The sequence below is a fragment of the Lampetra planeri genome, chromosome 2 (assembly GCF_965212315.1).
Source record: "Lampetra planeri chromosome 2, kcLamPlan1.2.h2, whole genome shotgun sequence".
Classification (NCBI taxonomy): Eukaryota; Metazoa; Chordata; class Hyperoartia; order Petromyzontiformes; family Petromyzontidae; genus Lampetra; species Lampetra planeri.
This window is the reverse complement of record NC_136108.1, coordinates 25563065-25588858: the sequence shown is the minus strand read 5'-3', so window position 1 is coordinate 25588858 and position 25794 is coordinate 25563065. Positions and strand designations below refer to the sequence as shown.

Here is a 25794-nt window from a genome sequence, read left to right as displayed (position 1 = left end):
TAGTACCATGACTGTAGTGTGGGTTAGACTGGGGAAGGATAGTAACATGACTGTACTGTGGGTTAGACTGGGGAAGGATAGTACCATGACTGTACTGTGGGTTAGACTGGGGAAGGATAGTACCATGACTGTACTGTGGGTTAGACTGGGTAGCATAGTACCATGACTGTACTGTGGGTTAGACTGGGGAAGGATAGTACCATGACTGTACTGTGGGTTAGACTGGGTAGCATAGTACCATGACTGTACTGTGGGTTAGACTGGGGAAGGATAGTACCATGACTGTACTGTGGGTTAGACTGGGGAAGGATAGTACCATGACTGTACCGTGGGTTAGACTGGGGAAGAATAGTACCATGACTGTACCGTGGGTTAGACTGGGGAAGGATAGTACCATGACTGTACTGTGGGTTAGACTGGGGAAGGATAGTACCATGACTGTACCGTGGGTTAGACTGGGGAAGGATAGTACCATCACTGTACCGTGGGTTAGACTGGGGAAGGATAGTACCATGACTTACTGTGGGTTAGACTGGGGAAGGATAGTACCATGACTGTAGTGTGGGTTAGACTGGGGAAGGATAGTACCATGACTGTACCGTGGGTTAGACTGGGGAAGGATAGTACCATGTCTGTACCGTGAGTTAGACTGGGGAAGGATAGTACCATGTCTGTACCGTGGGTTAGACTGGGGATGGATAGTACCCTGAACCCACGTAACATGTGGGGCGTAAACGTGGGGACACAATTTCGAATAAAACGTGACGTGACCCAGAAACACATCGGTGGGGCTTTTTATGCAGCTCAAGTGAACAACGCTATGCAGACGTTTGGTTTCTCGATTCATCCCCGTAGAAATTAAAGTTTGTTGTTGTATGCAAGGGAACTATGAGAATGTTCACAAAAAGTAAAAAAATAGATCTTCCATAGCTGTGCAGTCGGTAATCTTGTTCAATAGACATTTCGACGAATGTAGGGATTTGGTTATAGGATGCGTGGGGTTGTAATGTTTGTAAATATACTCCCAAATTTGTACAATCCCTGTGACCTAATTAATCATTCATTCACGTTTTTTTGTTGAACGACAATGCCACGTTGGCAACTTAATCTTGTAACTACATGTCCAACTGGCAGCCCGGGATGTTTCTTCAACGCAATAATTTAACATAGATCTGCATGACCTAAAATACATGGAACAAGTTTCATTTTTTTTTAATTTACAGTCAAGGTGGCAATATGAGTAAAAAAGTGGATGAATGAGTGGACCAAATAAAAATGTAATTCTACTGATTTATAGACACTAAATATCTCAATTTTACCATTTTTTAAATAAGCATCACGTTAATGCCAACTAAAATACGGGTTGCTTTTTGCGACGATCGATTAAAAGCTTGCGTTTTATCCACGTCGTGCAGAAACATAGCGATGGATCCCTTTACCATGCGAATAATGACACTGGGCACCTTGCAATGTTTACACACACACACGCGAGTTTGTGTACACGTCCACATTTTTTGGTGTATGAAATGTCATTGTTGAGTCCCCACACCTGCCACACACCGCTGTCGTTGAAGCTAATGTTACTCAAGACACGTGTTCTGTACCCTTCAACCCTCTTTTCTGGCTGAGCTAATGTTATTCAAGACACGTGTTTCTTACCCTACAAACCTCTTTTCTGGCAGAGCTAATGTTACTCAAGAAACGTGTTCCCTACCCTACAAACCTTCTTTCTGGGTGCCCTCGTTCAAGACTTCACCATGCAGTGAGATCTTTGGACCTAACAATGCAGTGAATCTGGGTAAACAATTACAGCTTACTCAGGCCTGTCCAAGCTGTTGACGTTTAATTAGCTATTGTGTTGCACAAGTATTTTGCAATCACTGCCATTATCCATGATAAAATATATGTACATCCGATCCACGTAAAATAATGCCATTGATGTGTTGTTCTACAAAGACAAATCAAAGACAAATATCCCCTGTATAGCCTGAACAGACTGTTGGGGCAAGTGCTGTTAGTGAGCACTTATGAAGGCCGAGACGGCACATGAGAGGGTGGGTGGCCAGCACCACGCCTGGCCGCCTTTGTCTCCCTAGAGGCGATGTTTGAGGCTGAGTCGACCTAGGGCAGACACAGGACCGGTTCAGATAATTGTCGCAGGTGTTGGCCGTGAGCAGGAATTGAACTGGGGTCGCCAGGTTCGTAGCGCAGTGCTCTAACCCTTACACGTACTGCTCCCCATTAAACATGTGTCGTGTAAGAGCTTACAAACACACACACTCACGTGACTTTAACCCAGGCCAGACAAGTATAAGCTTGAGATGAATGTGCACATTGCTGAATGGCCACATGATTTTTTGGTTATAAGCTACTATATGCAATATATTACGTAGTATTTTTTGTTATATTAAATCATCTTGACTTCTGTATCAAAATTAAAATGTGCTTGAATCTTGACAGTTACCATAGTACAACTTGGTTTTAAGTCAACCGTTTTGATATACAAATGAAATCTGCCACTACGTCACAGCAAGTGGTGTCACAAGCAATGCACGTGTTATAATCTCGAGCTGTGGTCAATGTTTCTCCTTTCCGTGAAGAAACTCGGCGTACAATATCATTTCTGATGCAGTGCACATTTAGAAAACGTCCACAGCACACTTAATCTTCCTCGATTTAGCAGCAAAGATGGACGTTGCCTGAGACTTGGCTCGGTGAGCTGAAGAGCCAGATATCTTCCTAGTGAGGTGACTGGTCGGTCCAGTTTTGGCCACACTTTGACACTGATTGTCTAGGAATGGTGATTACTGCCCTCTTGCTGGTCTAGGACTTTATGTATCCTATCACGAGCCAATGGCATTGACCTTGCATCTTTATTGTGGTAATTTGTTTCATTTCTCAAGATTATTTCACTTTATAAATAAGTACGTGTGGATATAAAGCTCATCATCATCTTCACGATCCATGGGCAGATAGCCCGTCCACTGCAAATTCTGTCATTTTTGGGTTATAATGCTCAAACTGACAATATCTATGTATTTGGTCAAATCTAACATGGTTTAACATGTTTTAAAATGTTGAGCGCATATTGCGAAAGCCTGCGATCACCACTTGGAAGACAAGCATTGGTGGATCGGGCAGATTCGTGAAACTCCCTGTGGCTGCGAGGTGGCCAGGAGATGGTCGGTAATATGGCAACTTCGGTTCTTTCTGTCCTTCTGCCCGAGTGTGGGGGCTTTTCCACGATGCTTCATTTTCCACCCACAAAAGGGAATCACTCATGAAATTGAATTGGACAAATATATCCCAGTGCAGGATCCTCCTGGCAAGGAGTCTTGGGCTACAGCAAGGCTCCCCTAGATAAATACCTGGTATTACCGTGTTGTGTTTTTTTAATCGAGTTCATTAAATACATCCTGTTGATAGAAGTGGATGTTGCTTCTGAGGCTCGTGTGATGTGGACAGTTTTCTTCATGAATATAAGTAATTGCATCCCTTTTGTAAGATAAGTGCATAGATTTCGATTTAAAGCTTTCGTGACTGCAGGGATTCATCTTCTTGGTTCTTTCGGTAAAGTCACGTAGAAGGGAAAAAAAATTAACATAATAAAATACAATTCTCACAATAATTGGTGAGAATTGTATTTTATTATGTTTTATTTTTATTATTTTATTATTTCCCTTCTACGTGACTTTACCGAAAGAACCAAGAAGATAAGTGCATAGCTTTTGTCAATCCTGCTGCTGGATGAGAGGCTATCCACGCCGTGTGGTTCATGGCGGTTATTCGACCATACTTCACCATGCTGACCAATGCTGGTCGGTGAATATGAGATGCACAGACATTGGAGTTTAGTAGAGTACGGCAATGGATTTTAGCTACACTGCACTATGCCGACACTGCAGCCCCAAAGCTGCCTCCAAACATGCATTTCGCATGATGGTCAATCATTCAAGCACTACACGATTCATACTCCAACCCTGCTTCGATCCTGAGATCTGACGAAATAAAACACATTCCAGGTGCTTTGGACATATATAGGTCTAATTCATAAAAAAATATATTGACATTTGACATTTAAACACTTTTGAAAGGGGGAGTGGTGGTGCTGTGATTGGTGCACGCACTGTGCTATGTATCTGGCGACTTGAGTTCATTCTGCATCAGTCGTAGGGATTGTTTGACGATACTTCACCACGCTGGTCAGTGCAGGTTACTCAAGGTGGGACGGGGCCAGGGTTTCATTCAGATCAACTTGCCACTGATATTAGCTGTGGCCGGGAATCGAACTCCGGTGTCGTCGTTTGCAGCGCTTCGGTTGCTGCGCCACCGCCCCACCGCGCTTCCGTCGTGAGTTGATAAATAGTTGACAATGAAAGTGGATAATAACGTGTGCTTGATCTTTCTTGGGCCTTACCTGGTACATGAAAAAGAGTAAAACTCAACAAAATAGTCATAGCTTTTTGGAATGGATACATAAGATGACACCACTGCTACACCATTTCTCGTAGGCACATGACAAACGCCGACAGGATGGAAAACGTAAGCTGTGCACCTCGGTTTGTAAGCCGTAACCTAAATATTAACGCGCTGGACACGAGGATGGAAAACTGTGTTCGCGTCTGTCGTGGCTGTAGCACCACACATCGCAGCCGGGAACACTGTAGCCGAGGAGCATGAACATTGAGTGTGTTGACACAAACTCCACGCGACCGTTTTAATGCAGCGTGCACAGCGAGGTTTAAGCGAGTGTAAAGATAGCAATGCCTATGTGCTGTATCGCTAGCACATCCCTGTGCCATGTGTGTGTTTAATTCAGTGTTGTTAGAGCAGTGTTATTGACGAATGCGTCGAGTGTTTTTTTTATTTGTGCCAACCCAGTATCTCCTAAACGAATTTGTCCTGTGTCAAAAGTGATGGTTAGGGTTATTTTTAAATGCCAGTTGATTTAAACCAATACATTTTAATTCATCTTACACCACTTACATTTTTCTTGTCACAGCAATTCTCGGAAGTTTCTGAAATGCGTTAAGATAATTATCTTACAATTTATGAGTAAAACTCTATATACATAGACATAAAATGTAAAAACTTAAATATCTTGGGAACAGTAGCCAATCAGTTTTTTTTCAATTATCGTATTGAATTCAGCACATTAAAATCCATAATAAACAACACATTTAATCTCTGAAGCAGACGTCTAAGAATTGTAGACCGGTATAATAATGGGCTATTTGAATGGAAGGCATATACTTGTACTGGTGCATTATACAGTACTTTGAACACTCATCAGGCGGGATTTGTCAGTCCTACATCCGATGATGTATCTATTATCACGTGTGGAGCGGCTGTTTTATCACCGACGGAAGTCAGTCCAAGAAATATCAGAGCCGCTCTGTACATCATAACAATCACTCCTTTTATCCGTGAGCTTATCTGCAATTAATTTGTATCTGTCGATGGGCGTCTTTCCGCTTGAATATTTGGATAAGATGAAGAATGTGTTACTTCACTCACTCCTCCTTTCGCGTACAGAGGAGCCGCATGACAAATTCCACACGTTACTGAAGTGCGGGTTATTATATCATTATTATTACCACACTTGTTTACCCAGGAGAGCCTCGTTGAGGCTCAAGCCTCTCTTTTAGGAGGGTCCCGCCAAGTTTTCACAGGGGTTGGGTGATGTTCGTCACGTGTTTCCCAAATAAGATAATTTTGGGAGTAATATTACAACGTGCGTTTTAGAGTGTTTGGCCGCTATAAATTTCCACGTGATAAACCACTTGGTTGAGCTATAATGTGTGGCCAAGTCGCGTCTGAAAAAGAACTAACGTAGCTCAGTGGGCTTTACCTGGTAAAATAGAAAATAGTTTAATATAGTGCTAACCAGGGTGGCGAGCTCCCGGATACGAACCAGTGAACACAACAGCTCTGGACCGTGTCGATGTTTAAAGAGAGCAACGCAGTCATCGATCATGGAAGCGCCCACTCTGTGGACACCTTCGGCACGCTGTGCACGGCGCGCAACATCGTGACTGCCGTCGAGAACGCGTTCTACGCCGCCTGCTGCTGCTGGGTTCGTCGCGTTCAATGGCGTCCGCGGGCATCCGCAGGCATCCGCGATCACTCCCCCACGCAATTGGTGTAGACTAGGTCCATAATAGTACATGGCGGGGGGTGCAAACGCTGCAATTCAACTGTCGACAAGTTAAACTAAACTTTTTTTTATTTCACCAGGTAAGGTCCACTGAGCTAATTGGCTCTTTTTTCAGAAGCGACCTGGCCACAAATGATAGCCCAATGAAGTTGCTTATCACGTGGAAATGTATAGCAGCCAAATACTCTTAACGCATGGTGTTGAGTCTCTAAATGTGGAGGGAAAAACCGGATGACCCGGAGAAAAGTCCACACGACCACGGCGAGAGAGACATGCAAACTTCAAATACACAGGCGTCAGGGTCGGGATCGAACCCACGACCTCCTGTATACCAGGCGAGGTAGTTAACAGCATGTGAGGGGAGCAGGCGTTTCCGTTGGGGGTCCAGCGGTCTTCTCCGCGTGGCACCGCACGTGGAGCGATGCCACGGCATTAGGCAGTACCGAGGATGGGCTGATGTCCCCTTTGTTCACTTTTTGTATGAACAAGAAAAAGGAGGTTTCCACGCAGTGTTCACCGTTCAGGTAAAGTGAAGCTGTATTGCCGCATACCTCTGGGCTTGTGTGCACACGGCAATTTTCAGAATAGTTTGTTAGTCTCGGTTGGCTTTGGAGCTTAATAGTGAAAGGGTCTCTTCCTGTTCGTCATTTTCACAAAAAATGAATGAGGGGTTGTACTCTAAGTTCACCTAATTATCTGCAATAATGGAGATAAGCTTTTCAGATAAGGGCACTATTTTGGTTGACAGATAACGCGAGGAGTATTTATGTACGTGCGTGATGCTGGGATCCTAACACAGTGGTTCGCGTGCTGCGCTATGAACCATGCGGCCGCGGCCAGTCGCGGCAAACGCCCATGTGAGTGATCTATAAGCCCGTCCTGTGCCCATCCACAACAACTACAACCGCCATTCTCCACTGAGCAGCGGAGACGTCACCACGGCTCTTGTGCCAGGCTATGTGCACTTTAAGGCCGTGTCGTGTTGAACGCCCGCTGGCAGGGGGTAACGGGACCGACCCATCCACGAACCCGCACTGACCCGCGTGGTTTATAATGAACCCACACCGCCTGGGGAAGGCCTCCCTACATCTAGCAGTGGATCGACTCAGGACTCTGCATTATAATACGTTGAGAAAGGAATTCGGGAAACAATAACACGAAAATATGTCAAAGGTCAAAAAGGCGTAGTTTGAACGTGATATGCCAAACTGTGTAAAAGGTGCGTCACTTTGTATAAATTAAATTTGAAGCATTGTTCTAAAGTAAATAATGCGTAAACATTTATCTGTATGCAGTGATAGCAACAGTCAGTATATTTTGTTGATAGCTTAAGTTATTATAATTTAAACTCCAATTGTATAGTTACCTACTTACTCTGTGTGCTCTGTTGTACATGGTAATTTAGAATGGGTTTCTATCTATACTGTATCTCTAAAGTAATGGGATCCAATGTTGTGGCTGCCCACACATTCTCTTTAAAGGCACTTTGTCCTTGCCACTCCGTGTCGAGTGACATTACATTTTAATATGGAGAGCAATATATAAAATTTGTTGCACAGAATTATATTTTTCTACATTAATATGGATGTCATACAAAACACTACAAAAGTTTCGTATTTATTTAATAGCAAATTATTTAAATCTCGCGACTTAGCTTGTGGACTGAATAACTCTTAATTTGCCCTGTCGTAAAGACTTGTACAAAGATTTGTGCATGTAACTTTGCACTATTTTTTTTTACCAAAAATGAGACATTTCGGAACGGTTTCAAAATGGGAATTGTGAAGTGGATACTTTAGGTCCAGTATGAGGTCCCAAGTTGCGAAACATTTGCTTGGGCGCACTGATGAAATCTTATAAGGTCTTGGGGTAAATATGTGTTTTGTGTTTTCGTTCTCTTTCCCCTCATTTAAGCAGAAGTTGACATTCAATAGGCATGCTTTGCAGATGTTGGTGTAAGCCAGATTCACTTTGAAGCTCGCAAATGATGGCATGGGTCTTTAACATGCACATTAAGCAGCCGTTGCTGTCTTCCTGCACAAATTGCCGTTTGGCAGCAACAATTAAAATTGTGTTTTGTTTTGTTTTTTAAAGCTAGCCGAACGGACAGGAATGGCGCAAAGCTACGCAGCCACGAAACCAACGATGGATGAACGTGGAGTGTCGTGTTTTGCTGTGTGCATGAAGCATGCATTGTAATAATTACATGGGCAGTGGACCTGTTTAAATGGTAACTAATTAAACAAAAAAGTTTTTCACGAAACTATTTTTTATTCTACTGGGTAAGGCCCCACCGGGCTATATAGCTCTTTTTTTTCAGAAGCGACCTGGCCACAAATGATAGCCCAACGAAGTGGATTACTATAAAACACATGTTGGTTCTAAATGTGGAGTGAAAAACCGGAGAGCCCGGAGAAAATGGACACGACCAAGGGGAGAGAGAGAGAGAGAAACACGCAAACTCCACATATACAGCAGGTTGGGATGGAACCCCACGACCTCCTGCATACCAGGCGAGGCAGTTGACATCTCTGAGCCACCGTGGCGCCCGTTAAATGTGTTCTCTGTTTTTCCAAACAGAGGAAGAGAGGGCAGGGACTGTTTTGTGTAAACTGCCTCACAACTACGACGACACTCTGGAGGAAGAACGCCGGCGGTGTCTACGTTTGCAATGCCTGTGGCCTCTACGAAAAACTGCATTCTGTAAGTTTTCAAACTTTTGCACACACCCTCAGTTTAGCACGTAGTAGTTGTAGGGCTTTCGTGACCAATATAATCCACAGTAGAGGTTTTTTTTGGTTCGATCGCGTAAATATAAATGTGTCGTTAAACCCGCCACCACCACCCAACACAGCTAATTAGTAAGGTTTGTCACGTAACAAAACGTGCCAATTAGTTACTGCTTCGGCACACCGGTGTGTTGGAGAGAAAACCCACAACAATTACAATTCGAGTACGACGTTTCGCTGTTGATTAATGACACACCCTGCGATGATAGATGTACAATTATTTGAACTTTTAATGTAATTTATTCGCAGTTTGAACTCGTGCAAAATAACGTGCTGCCATGGGGGTTGGTAGTCGTGAATTGGCTGTAAGTAGAGGATGATCATTTAATGGCTTGTACTTTGCTGTTAAGGAATGACAATAGGCACTGAGTTAGCATTGCAGTGCTTCCACATACACGCCTGCCAATCATACGGCTCGCAACACCGCAAGTAGCATGTATACATATTTGTTCACTTGGAGATTTGTTCAAATATCATAAATCTCAAGGAAACCGTTGAACGTGTGCTTGTGTGTGTGTGTACGCGGAGGAATTCTCATGAGTGAATTGAACCTGTAATGTAATGACAGCAACCCCTATCCACGCCCTTGCCGACCACACCCAACTGGCCTTTAACAGACTTGAAAGAAGTGCTTAAATAATGGCACTTAAATGATCAACTGAACAACCAGCTGGAAAAGCTGGTTTCTATCTCAGGCGGACCTTCACACTTACAGTGCATTTGTGTCATTGTGGAACACTCAGAACAGAAGTGCTGCGGTGTTTTAATACAATTATTCTATCGCACGACGTTGTTACCACCCCCCAACTCCCCCCTCTGCTCACGTCAATGTCTCGGCGCGCTTTCTCCATTGCAAACCGCGCGGTCCCTCGTGCGGAGGCAATGGCGCAAAGCAGCAGCAACAACAACAACAATGAAAACAACACTCGCACTCGGCGTCTGTTAGTGGTGAGGTCCACGACAGATAGGACACGGTGACCTTGTTGTTATTGCCGTGGGCAGGAACGTCCAGACACTCCTTTCCGTTCCAGATCTTAATTGGACGGCATTCCGTTTCCAACGTCAAAGGGCACGTTCCTTTACAGGACGTCAGGTTGTTATTTTTTGTTATATTAGAATGGCATCATTATCGTACAATCATTATCTATCCACTGCTATACGAACATCTTCCCATACCGTTGCCATCCCTTATGGTACAGCAGCACTGTTCCCATACATCTCACTACTGTACTGTACATCTCCATATAATAAGCCAAAGTTGTGGTGCGGTGTTTGGTGCTGCATACCTGTCAACCCTTATCATTGCCGACCTTATTACAGACAAATTCAGACCTCATTAGCCACCCGGTGCCCCTTATAAAAAGTGTTCGTTCTACAAAGCCCGTATTGAAACGGCTGTACGCCGAATGGACCTGAAAACTGAATTTGCCTTCTTGGTTCTTTCGGTAAAGTCACGTAGAATGGAAATAATAAAATAAAACATAATAAAATAATTCTCACGACGTTTCGGCCACAACGCAAGCAGCCGTCCTCAGGTGAAGACCAGGTCTGTCAGGGAGACGGCTGCTTGCTTTGTGGCCGAAACGTCGTGAGAATTATTTTATTATGTTTTATTTTATTATTTTATTATAAGAAGATGAATCCTTGCAGTCACGAAAGCTTTAAATAGAAACATTCCCCCTTCTTCGATAAGCCCCAGATTGACCAGTGTGGTGAAGTATGGTTAAACAGCCCCCATTGCCGATACGACATGGGGAGGCATTCATTCAGTAGTTGATTTACTGAGGGCTGTATTTTATGAGTATAATGATATAGAAATGTTTCTTTTTATTTTAAAGGTGACCTGGTGTCTCCGAGGGTGTATACTAGTTGTGTACGGTAAAGAAAACCACAGGCCCCACCAAGAAAACATCATTTTACATTTGATGTTTCTTCTCTGCTCCGTCACTCATGGCTACGCAAACAATAAACAACATCGGAAACGATTGGTTTTGTACTTGCTGTGATTTGGCCAAGCCTAGGCTTGGCATTTTTGGCAGACACGTTGTGCCGACGTCTCAATTATCAGATGATCAGCGCAGGTAAAGAGCGCAGTCTAGTGGTTATGTCAATTAGAGTTCCTTTTCGGTCTTGTCTGATGCCGAAGACACAACTGGAATGCGATTGTTATACATTAGAGAGCATTTTTTCTAAATAGGCCTGGTGTTTGGTCAGCACTGCTTTCTTCAGTAGTCTAGAAAATGAGTTTCTTATAATATACAAAAAATAATAAGTAGGACATATATATTATTCACACATCTGTCCTTCCGTATAAAAAGAGGATGTTTTTTTTTATGCACGAGGCCTTCTGGGAGTTCTTCAGCAGCATTGTTTTAAAAACTAGCAAACTCTGGACCGGTTTCGACAATGTCTTATCAGCAGTCAGGCTTTGCTTGAACAGATGCTGCTGAATGGCCAGATGTCATAAGCAAGGACCCTCTCTATGAGTTGTTGGTCCGAGTTAGATACAAAAAAGTATACAACACATATTCTTGGTTCTTTCGGTAAAGTCACGTAGATAGAAAATAACGTAAAAATAATAAACACAAGCGGTCTTCATCAGGCGGATGAAGACCGCTTGTGTTGCGATCGAAATATCGTGGGTTTTTTGCATTTATTTTTATTTTATTATTTGTATTTTCTATATATGTGACTTTACCGAAAGAACCAAGAATATGAATTCCTGCAGTCACCAAAGTTTTAAGTCTAAATTTATACGACACATAACAACACAATCGGTAGCTTTGTTGACCTCGATTTCATTCTGACTTGCTGGATGTTCCTGCAGATGCTTGCTGTGTAGTTTCAATTTAAACTTCGTATCCCCATTGCTAAATTTGGTTGTGTGGATTGTTCTCTTTGACTTGACCAGTGAGCTGAAACAATCACGGTTGGCGCTTTTCAATGCACGTACACCATGTGACAAGTTTATTTGCTTGGCTGTGTCAGGCAGTTGATGGTCTCAAGACAGAAACCTGGCCAGACCATTCCGTGGACTAACCCGGAAATCAATCATTTAATCAGAATGTCGACTGTGAAATTCTACACGTTCAGCTACGTTTTACCACCTCCTGTGGTAACAACTTGCGATATGCTCCAATGACTGCCTGCGGTTATACTCCCATAGCATCTTGCGCCCTGTATTTGCCCAGGTTTTTTTTTTAAGCACGTGTGCAGTAAGACATGCGGAAACCAGACTCATTGGGTGGACAGCCTTTTATTCTGGAAGATTGGGCAATGTCTTTATATACTCCAAATAATTAAACGTAAATCTTTAGCCGGCGGTGGTGGCTATGCACGCCTGTAATCCAGCGCAGTGGAGGCAGCGATGGTTGGTGAATCATTCAAACGTTGTGAAACTCCGTACCCCGGCTTGCCCGGCAGAAGGCAGTTCAGCAAAGTGTGGACTAATATTATGTCTATTCTGTATGGGATTGAGCGTCGTCCCTCTCAAGCATGGCTTTTCTCGGTTCCCCGGTTTCACCCCCACATGGAACCACTCATTAATTGGCCAATAACACCTTCATATATAGAGGATCGCAGAGCTTGGGAGGTGGGAGTTTTCTGTCTGCGAGAGGGAGCGAATAACTGCCGCGGCAAGTTAGAAGTTGAAATCATTATCCGTAGAAACTATTGACGAATGCAATCAAACTGTAGACTAAAACATTTAATTAACTTAATATCTTTAAATTAGAACTCATCTACAATCATTTATTCGCAAAATAAATGTATAATAGCGAGAGAACACACAGTTCCAATTAGCAGAGCACGGATTTGCCGATGGCAGCAGTCTGCCACCGCTGTGCTGGCTCATAACCTTGGATCGCCCGCTTCTCGACATTAATTATCTAAACACAGTACTGTGAATAAAATGCATTTGTTATATATTTTACAAATTAATAACCGCAGAATATTTAACCCTCATAACCTTCTAACCACAGCTTAATCGCGGTGGAATGGCATTCTGGCTGGAATTCTAGATTTGTTTTGTGGCCGCTTTGTTCAACGTTCACCAGATTCCGGTTTACCCATGCTTGGCCTCGAAAAGTTTAGCCTTGTCCGTGGGCTGCCTGCGCGTGTATCTTGTGGGACGTGTGCGAGGTGCATTCTCACGCGTGTGGATTTCACGTGTGCTCTCTCTCCGCAACGTAGGCACCTCGACCATTGAGCATCATCAAGCAAAATAACGGAGAGCAGATCATTAGACGCCGCACCCGCAAGCGGACGCTGCCAGACCCTCCGCATGGAGACCAGCATTCTGGGATGAGCGGCAAGCAGAAATGCCTCTCCAGCAACAGCACTCACAACAGCGACGGCCATACCGCTGAAAACAGGATGGCAAACGGTGCCTTAAGCTGGGAGAAGGGGCCGCAGAGAGCCTCACCAGGGCATCCTCCCAAAGTGCCAACATCCTTGAGCAGGAATCATGCGTCTGCAAGCCACGTCCACGTGCCTACATCCGCCATCATTACGGCGACTTCGCCCGCTGACCTTAGCATCCAGGTATGTCCCTTGGTGGATGGAATATGTGTGTACGTTTATTTTATTTGGTGGGGGGGGGGGGGACATAACAGTGTTACATTTTGATTTAAAGCTTTCGTGACTGCAGGGATTCATATTCTTGGTTCTTTCAGTAAAGTCACGTAGAAGGGAAATAATAAAATAATAAAATATTAAATAATACTAATTCTCACGACGTTTCGACTGCAACACGAGCAATCATCATCAGGTGTGAAATCCACAGCACCTGATGATGATTGCTTGTATTGCAGTCGAAACTTCGTGAGAATTTGTATAGTTTTATATTTTTAGTATTTCCCTTCTACGTAACTTTACCTAAAGAACCAAGAATACATAACAGTGTTGTTAATGAGCTTAAATCCGCTTCGACACGGTTTTTGAAGTGTATCTTGAAGAATAGCTTCATCTCTTTGAAGGTAGGCTGTACACGTTGTGAATAAAATGTTTTAATATCTGCGAGGGGTGGGAGAAGCCGATGACTCGAGTTCCTTGCCAGCCACACGTCGACCATCAGTGGCGACAGATATCTGAACCAGTCCTGGGCCCATTCTTACACTAACCTACAATAGACCACCTGGGTCAAGTGTGGCCAAACAACCACCGCTACTGTCACAGCATGGGGTGGCCTTCATCCCAATGTGGATTTCTTTGAGTTAATTTCGTCATTGTGATAGAAACCGTGAACCCCCCACCCTCCAATCGAATCACGTGGGCCGAGCGGTAGTGCATTGTCCACGTGTTGCAGAGGTTTACGGTTCCCAGCCCAGAGGATCACCCCATGGTTAATCCTGCGGGCGTGCTGCCCGTAAAGCACTCTCTGTCTGCTTTGCAGTGGACGTAAAGCGATCCTGTGAAGTTATGAAATAAAAGAGTAAGCCACGTGTGCCAGCGTCATGTTCGCAAAACTTCCCAAGCGTGATTAATGACTCGCAATTTACCTAATTGGGTAAAAATCACGTGCAGCATCACCCCGACTGGAAAACTTTCATCACCCGTGAAACTTGAAGCCTTCGTGATAGCCATACACTTGTAGAATGGGGCAAATAGGATATATGTTAATTGCATTGAACAAACTTATGATGTAAAGTGAAGCACCGTACGAAACAGGAGAGGTGTGTAACGTATGGACCGTATGACTCTGGGGGGTTTAAACAGCTCGACGAGTTTGGAGATCATTGCAGAGACTAGATTTGAAGCTTTCGTGACTGCAAGGATTCATATGCTTAGGTTTTTTCAGTAAAGTCACGTTGATGCAGCAGTCGTGCTGTGACGGTTCCACCTGAAGACGGAAGCTTGTGTTGCCTCCGAAACGTTGTGATTTTTATTTTATATTTCTTTTACTTTTATTAATTTTAATTTAATTTTTTTTTACCTACGTGACTTTACTGAAAAAAACCTAAGAATATCATTGCAGAGGTTAGACACCAATTTAAAGACACCCATTTGATTGGCCAGTAGAATTGTCAGCTACTCTGAGCACAGCTGTGCAGAGGGGGACACGAGTTGGCAAAACACGTTCCTTCGGAGTGGGCAGGTAGGAACTTGGTTGGACAGCGCATTCGTGCACGACAGACAGACAAATAATCCCTGGTGGGCAGTGTGGAACCTGTTGTTTCTACTTGTATAGCACTCATTGGTAAGGTGTAGGGTGGTGATATCCCCTATTTGCTAAGGGTTTTTTAGGGTATTCTAGATGGGTTTTGATTGTGTGGTGTTTAATTTAATTTTATAGAGCGTCTTTGAATCTGTTGCATTGATCTAGCAGTTTGTCTTTTTGTATCCTGTTCTTACGCGTGTTCTCTTTTCATGCTTTACTTGTGTTATGGATCTCTGTGTTACTCATGCAGTGACTCGTGTTAAATTAACTACAGTGGTTGGATTCCTGGCTGTCGTCTGAAGGAGTGTCGGAATCCTAATAAACCTCTCTTCAGTGCTATTTTATGTGGAAACTTTCCATCTTTCATATGTTCCAGCTATATTAATAAAATAGGTCAAATTTTCATGTTATTTTATTTGCGGCCTCTGTGTTGCAAGATTTATGATCTCGCTTCTGTTTAATATTTCGTGTTTTTGGTTGGGAAGGGAGTTCCTAATTGGCCAAGGTTTATGTAAATATCTTGTGCTTGGTGAACCTGGAAGTAGTAGCCAAACATTCTGGATGATGTATGTATGTTGGACTTATTTTTGACAAAACAAGGATTTGGTAGTTTGATCGGTGTTTAGTATTCTTCCTCTTCTCTGTGTGGTTCTGGACAACAAGCTCCGCATTTCTAATTCGGAAACTATTTTAATGATAAATGTCCTCCTTTGCCAAATACAGAACTGTGTTCAGAGGCGCATACAGGGGGTAGGATCCAGTAACAAGAGTTCACAGAATTAATTTATCCCAGCCCCATGAGTTTCAGCTGCAAGTTTCTAAGACGTGATTCCCCCTTCAAAGTCGTCTCCTTACCCAATGTTACATCATTACCAGCGATCGCATGGCTTCCGCAAGCAGCCCAGGGAAGCCTCCAGCTCACTGCAGAAAGAAACCATCGTACGGGGAAAAAAATCCTCTGTATATATACACAATTCATGCACACTTTCCTCGGCGGATAAGCCAATGCAGCAATAAGAGGAATTCACTCTCCAACACAACCGGTGTGCTGAACGAGTGACTAACTAGCACGTTTTGTTTACCTGACAAACCTTACTAATTAGCTATGTCATGTGGTGGCGAGTTTAACGACACATTTACAATTACGCGATCTAATCCAAAAAAAAACCTCCGTTATGAAGAGGGGTTTTCTCTCTTTGGAAACCCTTGTGGTGTTTTTTACATCGGTGGAGAGACACATGCCGATGGCGTATAATAACCTTGCCACTGGTGTGCACTCAGTCTGCGGCGTGTCCTCAAAATACTTCCTTAACATAACCCCGTTAATTTCCACAAACACAACATTTGCCCATTCGCGGTTTGTAATGTTATTTATATCGCCAATGTCCGGTTTACGACGGTCCAATCCACATTTACGACATTTGCATAACACCATCGTGGATATATTCACGACGTGGAGGTTTGATTTGCGACACGACTCCGCACACATTTGAGCCGGTCTGGTTTTCCACAGTGACTCGGCGTGGAGCTTTTGTCATTGTCAAGTGGCTTTTTTGTGGATTTGTTTTACTGATGAAACTCTTGTTTAATATAAAAAGGATAAAAACCGAATGATTCTTCTTTGGTTCTTTCGGTTAAGTCACGTCTAAAAATAAAATAATACATTAAAATAATAGCGACGTTTCGATTGCAACACAAGCAATCATCATCAGGCATAAAAGAAATAGCAATAAAAATCTAACTAGAAAACTATAGACAGACATAAGCAGACAGACATCACAAGGACACACAGAGAAAGGACACATATCGGCACAGAGAGAGGCGTCGTTTCTGTGACGGTCCCTTAAATATAGAGAGGGGGGGCGGGGACGGAGAGAGGGAGGGGGCAGAGAAAATTAGCATATCAATGAGTGTACGGCAACGTGTTGCTGCTGCGCAAGTAAGATGACGACGTGGCACGGCACACAAACTTGAAAATTAGGAGAAAGGCACACTAAAATTAAATAACCTAGTAAAATATCGAAATGTAATGTAATACAACACAGAGAGTCGGTCAACGCACAATTAACGCATAGCCTGGTTGATTACGTATTTCAAAGATTGCTAAGTTAGAATTTAAGTGTGAACATTCCAAAAGAGAGGACACAGGCAGAGAGAACAAATAGCCAGAGAGAGAAAAAAGATAAGCTTAAACGGCAACGTGTTGCTGCTGCGCAAGTAAGATGACGACGTGGCACGGCACAACATGCTAGAACATTAGGAGAAAGGCACACTAAAATTAAATAACCTCGCAAAATATCGAAATGTGATGTAATACAACACAGAGAGTCGGTCAACACATAATTAACGCATAGCCTGGATGATTACGTATTTCAAAGATTGCTGAGTTAGAATTTAAGTGTGAACATTCCAAAAGAGAGGACACAGGCAGAGAGAACAAATAGCCAGAGAGAGAAAAAGGATGAGCTTAAAACTTCCCCATTGAAGTGGTTCAATCTTAATTTGGAGCTTTCGTGACTGCAGGAATTATTCTTTGGTTCTTTCGGTTAAGTCACGTCTAAAAATAAAATAATAAATTAAAATAATAGCGACGTTTCGATTGCAACACAAGCAATCATCATCAGGCATAAAAGAAATAGCAATAAAAATCTAACTAGAAAACTATAGACAGACATAAGCAGACAGACATCACAAGGACACACAGAGAGAGGACACATATCGGCACAGAGAGAGGGGTCGTTTCTGTGACGGTCCCTTAAATATAGAGAGGGGGGGGCGGGGACGGAGAGAGGCTATTTGTTCTCTCTGCCTGTGTCCTCTCTTTTGGAATGTTCACACTTAAATTCTAACTTAGCAATCTTTGAAATACGTAATCAACCAGGCTATGCGTTAATTGTGTGTTGACCGACTCTCTGTGTTGTAATACATCACATTTCGATATTTTGCGAGGTTATTTAATTTTAGTGTGCCTTTCTCCTAATTTGCAAGCTTGTGTGCCGTGCCACGTCGTCATCTTACTTGCGCAGCAGCAACACGTTGCCGTACACTGATTGATATGCTAATTTTCTCTGCCCCCTCCCTCTCTCCGTCCCCGCCCCCCCTCTCTATATTTAAGGGACCGTCACAGAAACGACCCCTCTCTCTGTGCCGATATGTGTCCTCTCTCTGTGTCCTTGTGATGTCTGTCTGCCTATGTCTGTCTATAGTTTTCTAGTTAGATTTTTATTGCTATTTCTTTTATGCCTGATGATGATTGCTTGTGTTGCAATCGAAACGTCGCTATTATTTTAATTTATTATTTTATTTTTAGACGTGACTTAACCGAAAGAACCAAAGAATAATTCCTGCAGTCACGAAAGCTCCAAATTAAGATTGAACCACTTCTCCGGGGAAGTTTTAAGCTTATCTTTTTTCTCTATCTGGCTATTTGTTCTCTCTGCCTGTGTCCTCTCTTGTGGAATGTTCACACTTAAATTCTAACTTAGCAATCTTTGAAATACGTAATCAACCAGGCTATGCGTTAATTGTGTGTTGACCGACTCTCTGTGTTGTATTACATCACATTTCGATATTTTGCGAGGTTATTTAATTTTAGTGTGCCTTTCTCCTAATTTTCAAGCTTGTTGTGCCGTGCCACGTCGTCATCTTACTTGCGCAGCAGCAACACGTTGCCGTTTAAGCTTATCTTTTTTCTCTCTCTGGCTATTTGTTCTCTCTGCCTGTATCCTCTCTTTTGGAATGTTCACACTTAAATTCTAACTTAGCAATCTTTGAAATACGTAATCAACCAGGCTATGCGTTAATTGTGTGTTGACCGACTCTCTGTGTTGTATTACATCACATTTCGATATTTTGCGAGGTGATTTAATTTTACTGTGCCTTTCTCCTAATTTTCAAGCTAGTGTGCCGTGCCACGTCGTCATCTTACTTGCGCAGCAGCAACACGTTGCCGTACACTCATTGATATGCTAATTTTCTCTGCCCCCTCCCTCTCTCCGTCCCCGCCCCCCCTCTCTATATTTAAGGGACCGTCACAGAAACGACCCCTCTCTCTGTGCCGATATGTGTCCTCTCTCTGTGTGTCCTTGTGATGTCTGTCTGCTTATGTCTGTCTATAGTTTTCTAGTTAGATTTTTATTGCTATTTCTTTTATGCCTGATGATGATTGCTTGTGTTGCAATCGAAACGTCGCTATTATTTTAATTCATTATTTTATTTTTAGACGTGACTTAACCGAAAGAACCAAAGAAGAATTCCTGCAGTCACGAAAGCTCCAAATTAAGATTAAACCGAATGATGTTTCTGCTGTTTCTAATGGGAAAATAGGGGTCTGGATTTACAACGACAGGCTTCCAGGAACGCATTGTGTCGTAAAAGCGAGGGACCGCCTGTATAGTACGCAATGGCGTAAAAACACTTCTTAAAATCCCAAATTAAGCCTGCAAGCCCAGTGCTGCAGTAGTTTCTGCATTGTGCAGCACTGGACTGGCACTGCCTGACATAGCATGGAGACACGGCTGACAGGACTAAGCAGTGCTGCTTTGCGCATTGTTCACTTTTGAACTTTCCATTAAAAAAATCCATTCTATCCATTAACATTATTTCAAGTACACGTTGAATAGGGTGCTTCAAAAAAAGGAAACACTTATATGGGACTTTCGTTTTTAATGGAAAAAGAACGGATAATGCACTGTAACATAACAAATGTATGTTAAAAGCTTCAAAAAGTCAAAGAGTCTCTTGTTCGCCATGATTGTCAACACATTCCTGGAATCTTCTCCAGGTGGTCTCCAGAGCCGGGAGGCACATTTTTCGTGGTATTGTTGCAAATTCTCCGAAGTGTTAACATTTTTTTGAAGCCCCCTGTATTTGCTTTTCTGATTCCTGTGTTTGCTAGATGAAATCGCAATCATTAGTGCACCTCGTTGTGTGTTAATCGAGTTACGTGATGCCGCGAATTTCCGCATTTATATGTGAGGATTAACATTTTTCCAACTTGTGTGCTCACTTTGGATCATTTCCGCTTTTAAGAGCACAAAGCCAGACCCGTTCCACGGAGGTTCAAACGACGGCGGCGGCGCCGGCGTTCAGAACTGGCGGGAGGCACGGACGGACTCTGCCGCCTCTGTGGAGAGGCAGCATCCTCTGGGGCGCGTGTGCTACGTGAGCCCGCTGGAGGAGCGCGAGTCTCTGTCTCGGGGCAGTCCCATCGAGAAGTACCTTCACCGGCCGCACTGCACCCCGCCGGGGAGCCCCATTGAGAAGTACCAGTACGCCTCCACCGCCGCCGCTGTCCCCACCACCGCCCTACAGGCAGCCCTGTCCGGCGCCATCTACCCCCTCAACGGGGAGTGGCTGCGACTCTGGAGCAAGTACAGGATGATGATGGCGGCAAACCCGGAGAGCTACGTCGGCGGATTTCCGGCCGGCCAGGCACCCATGCACCTCTCGGACTGGGAGGCGTACGCCTCCTATTACCGACTGGGCGCTCACCTGAGCGGTGCCGGGGCGAGCGACGGGCCCCTCGATCTCGTGGTGAAGAAAAGGAAGACGTCGACGCCCGACAGGTGTGTCTCGGCGGGATCCTTTGCCGCGGCCAGGCGGGAGAACCGGTCCGCCGGCTCGGCGACGGCACCGCCGCCGCCGTCTGCCACATCGCAGCCGAGGACGGTCGAGAGGGGCACGCAGGACGGCTGCTCGACGAAGTGCGCTCGCTGCGGGATCATCTTCCAGGACGAAGTGTTGCACACCCTGCACATGAGCTGCCACGGAGACGAGGGCCCCTTCCAGTGCAGCATTTGCCAGCACAAGTGTCTCGATAAATACGACTTCACCGTGCACATCCAGCGTGGCCTGCACAAGATCTCGCCTGCGGTGCCTTTGCCGCAGAGGCCTGGCAGTCAGTGAAAAGGACACGGCTTGTCGTTCGGATTTTACTTGACAAATCCTGCTTTTTAAGGTTATGCCCATTTCAGACGGCGCAAGTTCATTCGTAGAGCAACCGTCAAATAAATCGACACTTAATTGGCCATTTTTGTACGGGCATCTTTTCAAGTTCTCTAATTTGTATTTTTTTTTGCAAATATCCAAGTATTTCGTTGGATAATTGCAGATTCAACTTGCACTCCGCTTCTGCATTGTAAGAGTTGGCTCTGATCACAACGGCAGCTATTCAAGATTTGTCAAGTATGAATTTTAACGAAAATTAGAATTGATACATTGTACCCTTAAACAAAACATTATTTTAGAATTCAGCATCGCTAGATATTGCTGTGCCCGATTGAGCGATAAGGCTTTAGTTACAAATGTATTGCATTAAAACAATGATTTGCTAAATATCAACATGTTATCGGATGAGGCTGTAGGCAGTAGCAGCTGCCCGAATGCCATTCTGCAAGTGAATGGAGAGTTACCAGTGCCTTTGTAAAGCATATTGGGTCAATACTGCTCTCGATGGGAGTTTACAAAATAGGACAGCAAAAGCCGTATTTTAGAATTGTCTTTTTATCACTACAGCATGGCTAAATAGGGTTGACCTCGGCGAGTGGCCGGGGTACTCGTGTGCGTCGTGCGTAATACTGTTTGGCCGCGAGAGAAGAACGCGCTCGCGCGCGCCGTCACAGTTATTTTTGTACGTGCGTATCGTGGGACGCTGCCCCCGACTGCGGTTACCAATGGCTCGCGCGAGCTCGTACTGGGGTGCCCGCCTGCGCGCCCGCACCCACCTCTCCGCTTTGCACACCGTGGGCCCCTCTCTGCTTGAGCGTGCGTAGCCCGTTGTTCTTGTGGTGGCGGTGTGAGGTAAGGCCCCGTTGACTATTTGTACTCTTAGTATAAGCATGCTAATGAACCGGGTTTTTTTTGTGTTATAATTCACGTGATGCACAAAGTGGTCGCTTATTCTCACGAATACTTACACAAAGGGCTGTTACAAACGCGATAGATAAGGGATGATGTTACGTGCTTCATGATAAACGTTTTTGGGTTAGATCGCGTTATTTATAAATGTGTCGTAACCCTCCACCACCCGACACGGCCAATCAGCAAAAAAGTGTCACGTTGACAAAAGACAAATAGTTGACTACTTTAGCCCACCGGTGTGTTGAAGAGTGAATCCTGGATGTAATTACCAGCGAAATGTCGTACTCAAAAACTGTAAATGTTGTGGATTCACTCTTCAACACACCGGTGGGCTAAAGTAGTGAACTAATTTGTCTTTTGTCAACGTGACACTTTTTTGCTGATTGGCCGTATCGGGTGGTGGAGGGGTAATTACGACACATTTATAAATAACGCGATCGAACCCAAGAACGTTTATTATGAATAATATTGGTCGCGAAAGCCTACTACGTGTTAAACTGATGTTACGTGCTGTCCATTCCGTTTTGGGTGGAAGTAATTTGCGAGAATCTCGAGTGCTGAGCACGTTGTTGAGTGCTTGTCAGCATCCTCCCTGGACTCCCTCTCGCTGGTGACGGGCCCTGAGTCCCCCGCGCGCCGTAGTAAAATGCGCGAACCCAGTCGCGTGTCATTTAGACGACTCCACCCAATGCGCCGGTAAATGCTGAGGTTTTTTTGCGTTGCGCACATTTGCCGAAAGGCACCAGAACCTTTTTGCCGTCCTGTGTGCTTTTTGTTGTTGTTGTACAGGGAATACAAATGCAATGCAAAAAAAGAAAATCGATCATCGTTATTTGGCAAGAGTGGAATGCAAACGGTTGCATTTTACGTCCGGTGACAACACGTTAAGAAGTCGATCTTAATCCGCTACACTTGCTTACAAGTACCCAAAGCCACGCAAAGTATTGCTCCTTCTGTTATTGTTTAAGATGGAGAGCCATCGGTTTAAATTTTGTGAAATTGCATCTTCTGCAGGTGATCTCTCAAGCTTAACTTGCCAATCAATATCTTTTTTATCCTCTCCTTGTGGTTGAAGCATATCTGTTTTTTTATAGTTATTTTGTAGGAATTTACTCAAGCAGACAATTATACGAAGTTTACAGTGTGCAAGGAAAACATTTAGTATATGCAAATGAACGTATTCACATGAAAATGCAACAGGATTGCACTGTACAATGTATTAAAGTATATACTGATTTAGTTTTTATATATATCTTTAAAACAATCCACATTTTTCCACAGATTTTGTACTGCTGTTCAAAAGCATGTCTTTGGAACTAAATTATTTTGTAATGCTATTGCCAAAATACAGGCCCCCTCTTTGATATTTCTGCCGTTTGACATGCCAATATTTATTTAAGCAAATCTAAGTTTAGCTGGTCTATAGTGCACATGACTGTTTTACTATATATATCGATAAGCATGTGTGTAAAAACAAAATGCACATTGAACATATATATTGAAGCCTGTATTTTGAGCACAAAATACTCTCAACATTCCAAACATTCACTTTTCAAAATCTGCAAGATCCCGTGGAATGCATGTCATCATTGCAAAATAATACACGCACATCAATTGTATTTTAAGAAATGAGACTCCGTGTATATCTTCATCCTGAGCCCAGAATAACATATGTATAACATTTTATTACATTCATATTGTATTGCCTCTCAGTCTTAACGTTTAAAAATATATATATACCTGCTATGTATGCATGTGCCATGTTTACACAATTGGCGATACATACTGGATTGTAGTTTGAAGTGAGACCCAGTGGGGGGTCTGCCGTGTCGATTCTGACACGGACCACGTGCGGCCACAGGGGGGGGCGGGGTTGTTGTAACATTGGTTAAAAGCACACACACACATTGCAGTTGCGATTACTTTATAATGATGTGCGTAGAGTACATCATTTGCAAAATACTAGCTACGTAAAGTATACTGTATTTTACTTCTTTTGTAATATTTTTTGCACAGAGGAAGTGTTTGTTTTAATGCAAGCTGGCTTGGTCTCTTCCCCCCGCCCCACCCCGAAAGGTACTCTTGTTATTTCAGCTGCTTGGTGCATTTTCAGCATTTCTTTCTAACTTTTTAGTGTAATGCGTGTCGAATGTTGAAAACATTTTAATGCTTTTGTTTATTTTTTAACAGTGCCTGTCAAGTACTGTAGGATTTACAATATGTTAATTAAAAACGTTTTTTATGAAACTAAAAATGTCACTTGTGTGATCTGTTTGCACTGTCATGCTTGCACTCAAAACACTGTTCTTGCAAACCGACAAAAAGTAAGTTGCAAAACTAGTCCCATCCGGGAGGCATTGCTGCCCAGGCAATAAACAAAAGAACACAAATGAGAGTGATGGGTAAGGAAGGGAGAGCAATTCAAGGAATTGGCCAAGCACCGCAATGCAGAACCCTCCTGAGAAGTCTTTGAGAATCGGCGCGGTGTTCGGGAAACAATACATTACACTTGATGCTAAATAATGATTATTGTGCATAACAAAGATAAATATCACCCTTGTAGCCGTGACAGACTGTTGGGGCAAGTGCTGTGAGCGAGCACCTATGAAGGCCGGAAGGGCACACCAGGGGGTTGGGGTGGTAAGTACCACGCCCGGCCGCCTTTGTCTCGTGAATGGCGATGTTTACACACAGCGCCAGGTACTCATTTGAGGCTGAGTCAACCTCGGGAAGGCCCAGGACCGGTTGTCACCGGTGTTGGCCGTGAGCGGGAATCGAACTCGGGTCACCGGGTTCGTGGCGCAGCACGGTAACCACTGCGTTACCGCTACCCACACACACACACACGTGTTACTATTAAACCAGGAGAGCCTCACTGAGTCTCAGGACTTTTTTTCAGGGGGGTCCTGCCACGTGTTTTTCTGTAGTGGACGACGATGGTCACGATGCATCATCCCCAGATGCGCTGCTGCGGCCGTCTGGAACGTTCTTCCGATATTAGGAAGTCCGCTGGAGGCTATGCACGTTTAAATCTAGATTGGTTATGTACGGTGCAAAATAATTCGAGCATACTTCGACACACGTGGTTTACATCAGCAGTAGTCACCGCATGAAATAGTCATCTGGCTAGGCGACGCTGACCCCAGCACTGTGTGCATGAAAGTTGGATCGCGATCGTTCCATGGTTGCCAAATGTGAGAATGAACCCCACTCAGTGGGGCGAGACGGCGTGCAACGGGATTGCAACCGATTTCCTGGCGCGACAAACGACCCAATCGTGCGTGGTACAAGTTTATCTCCCCTCGATAGGATTGCATCTCATGTTGTTGCTCGGGAGAGCGGGAGATCGGCGATCGACTGCGTTGATGGCATTTCGTCGTTGATTTGTCACCTAACAGAGTGGGCCGCATCCGCTCCACGAACCATGGCGGTAGATGCGGATAGTCGATGCACAAATGGAAAAATGAAAAACTCTCCAGTAGTTGCGCGACTGTGGTCATCCGGAACAGACCGTCCAACGTAGAACGACGCTAATGCCCGATCCACAAAAAAAAAACACCGCCACTCCTGACGCGGTTGTCTCGGCTTGACAAACTGAATGTGAAATTGTAGTCGTTGCTCTGCATCAGCCGTACGAAAGAAGGATTGCATCTCACCGATTTGCATGGGGATTGCATTGTGCGCGCGGGCCTTCCGAGACAATCGAGTGGGCGTGTTCTGAATTGCACCACGTGGTGCGCCAACAGCTGAATCACGCCTCGAGACAATGGGACGGCGCGCGCGCCATCACCACGTGAAGTGGCGAATTCTTCCTCCCGTAATCCCATTAA

The 25794-nt window shown here is 44.1% G+C and overlaps 1 protein-coding gene across 1 annotated transcript in view; it reads left to right on the top strand.

Annotated features, from left to right (window-relative positions):
• The window catches only part of LOC144730698 (zinc finger transcription factor Trps1-like), a 40200-nt gene extending 15982 nt beyond the window's left edge, over positions 1-24218 (top strand). Inside the window, exons 5-7 of the mRNA XM_078611391.1 lie at positions 8738-8860; positions 13138-13488; positions 20135-24218. Coding sequence (XP_078467517.1) covers positions 8738-8860; positions 13138-13488; positions 20135-21010 — 1350 coding nt within the window. The 3' untranslated portion in view covers positions 21011-24218. The remainder of the gene's footprint in view (positions 1-8737; positions 8861-13137; positions 13489-20134) is intronic.
• Positions 24219-25794: the final 1576 nt, after the last annotated feature.